Raw genomic sequence first — 397 nt, 5'->3', positions numbered from 1 at the left:
ATGGCTACTATAAAAAAAGCCCCGAGGTATATTTAAGGACACTTGCTCTCTTAGTCAAACTTGTCAGACTAGATCAGAAGTGCCCTCGACGCAATTTGCAGGGTTCGAACATCCAACACGAGGAAGATTTCGCTTGAGATCAGCTTGAGGAAAAATTAGATTCGATTTTATTTTTTAAAATCGGACAATCATAATTTGCTCTATTATACTTCAAAAAAGAGGGGGGATTATTTTCTTCGTGATCTCGCCATGAGCAAAAGATAACAAAAAACAGTGAACTTAACCATGCATGAACTGACAGCCTTATTTGTTCTTGGTCACGCATGTGACGATACTGACACATGCTTCCGGATCAAACAGAATAATGTTCAACAAAGAGTGAAGTTATTTTGTTCTT

General features: G+C 37.8%; 1 protein-coding gene across 1 annotated transcript in view; it reads right to left on the bottom strand.

Annotated features, from left to right (window-relative positions):
• Positions 1 to 261: 261 nt before the first annotated feature.
• Positions 262 to 397, bottom strand: part of LOC135639558 (trans-ocimene synthase, chloroplastic-like) — a 3,108-nt gene continuing 2,972 nt past the window's right edge. The window contains exon 8 of the mRNA XM_065153372.1: positions 262 to 397. This exon is cut by the window's right edge and continues 246 nt beyond it. Within this exon, the coding sequence (XP_065009444.1) occupies positions 353 to 397 (45 nt within the window). The 3' untranslated portion in view covers positions 262 to 352.

This window comes from Musa acuminata, chromosome BXJ3-6 (genome assembly GCF_036884655.1).
Source record: "Musa acuminata AAA Group cultivar baxijiao chromosome BXJ3-6, Cavendish_Baxijiao_AAA, whole genome shotgun sequence".
Taxonomy (NCBI): Eukaryota; Viridiplantae; Streptophyta; class Magnoliopsida; order Zingiberales; family Musaceae; genus Musa; species Musa acuminata.
The sequence above is the reverse complement of the archived record's forward strand: the minus strand, read 5'-3'. Positions and strand labels throughout refer to the sequence as shown.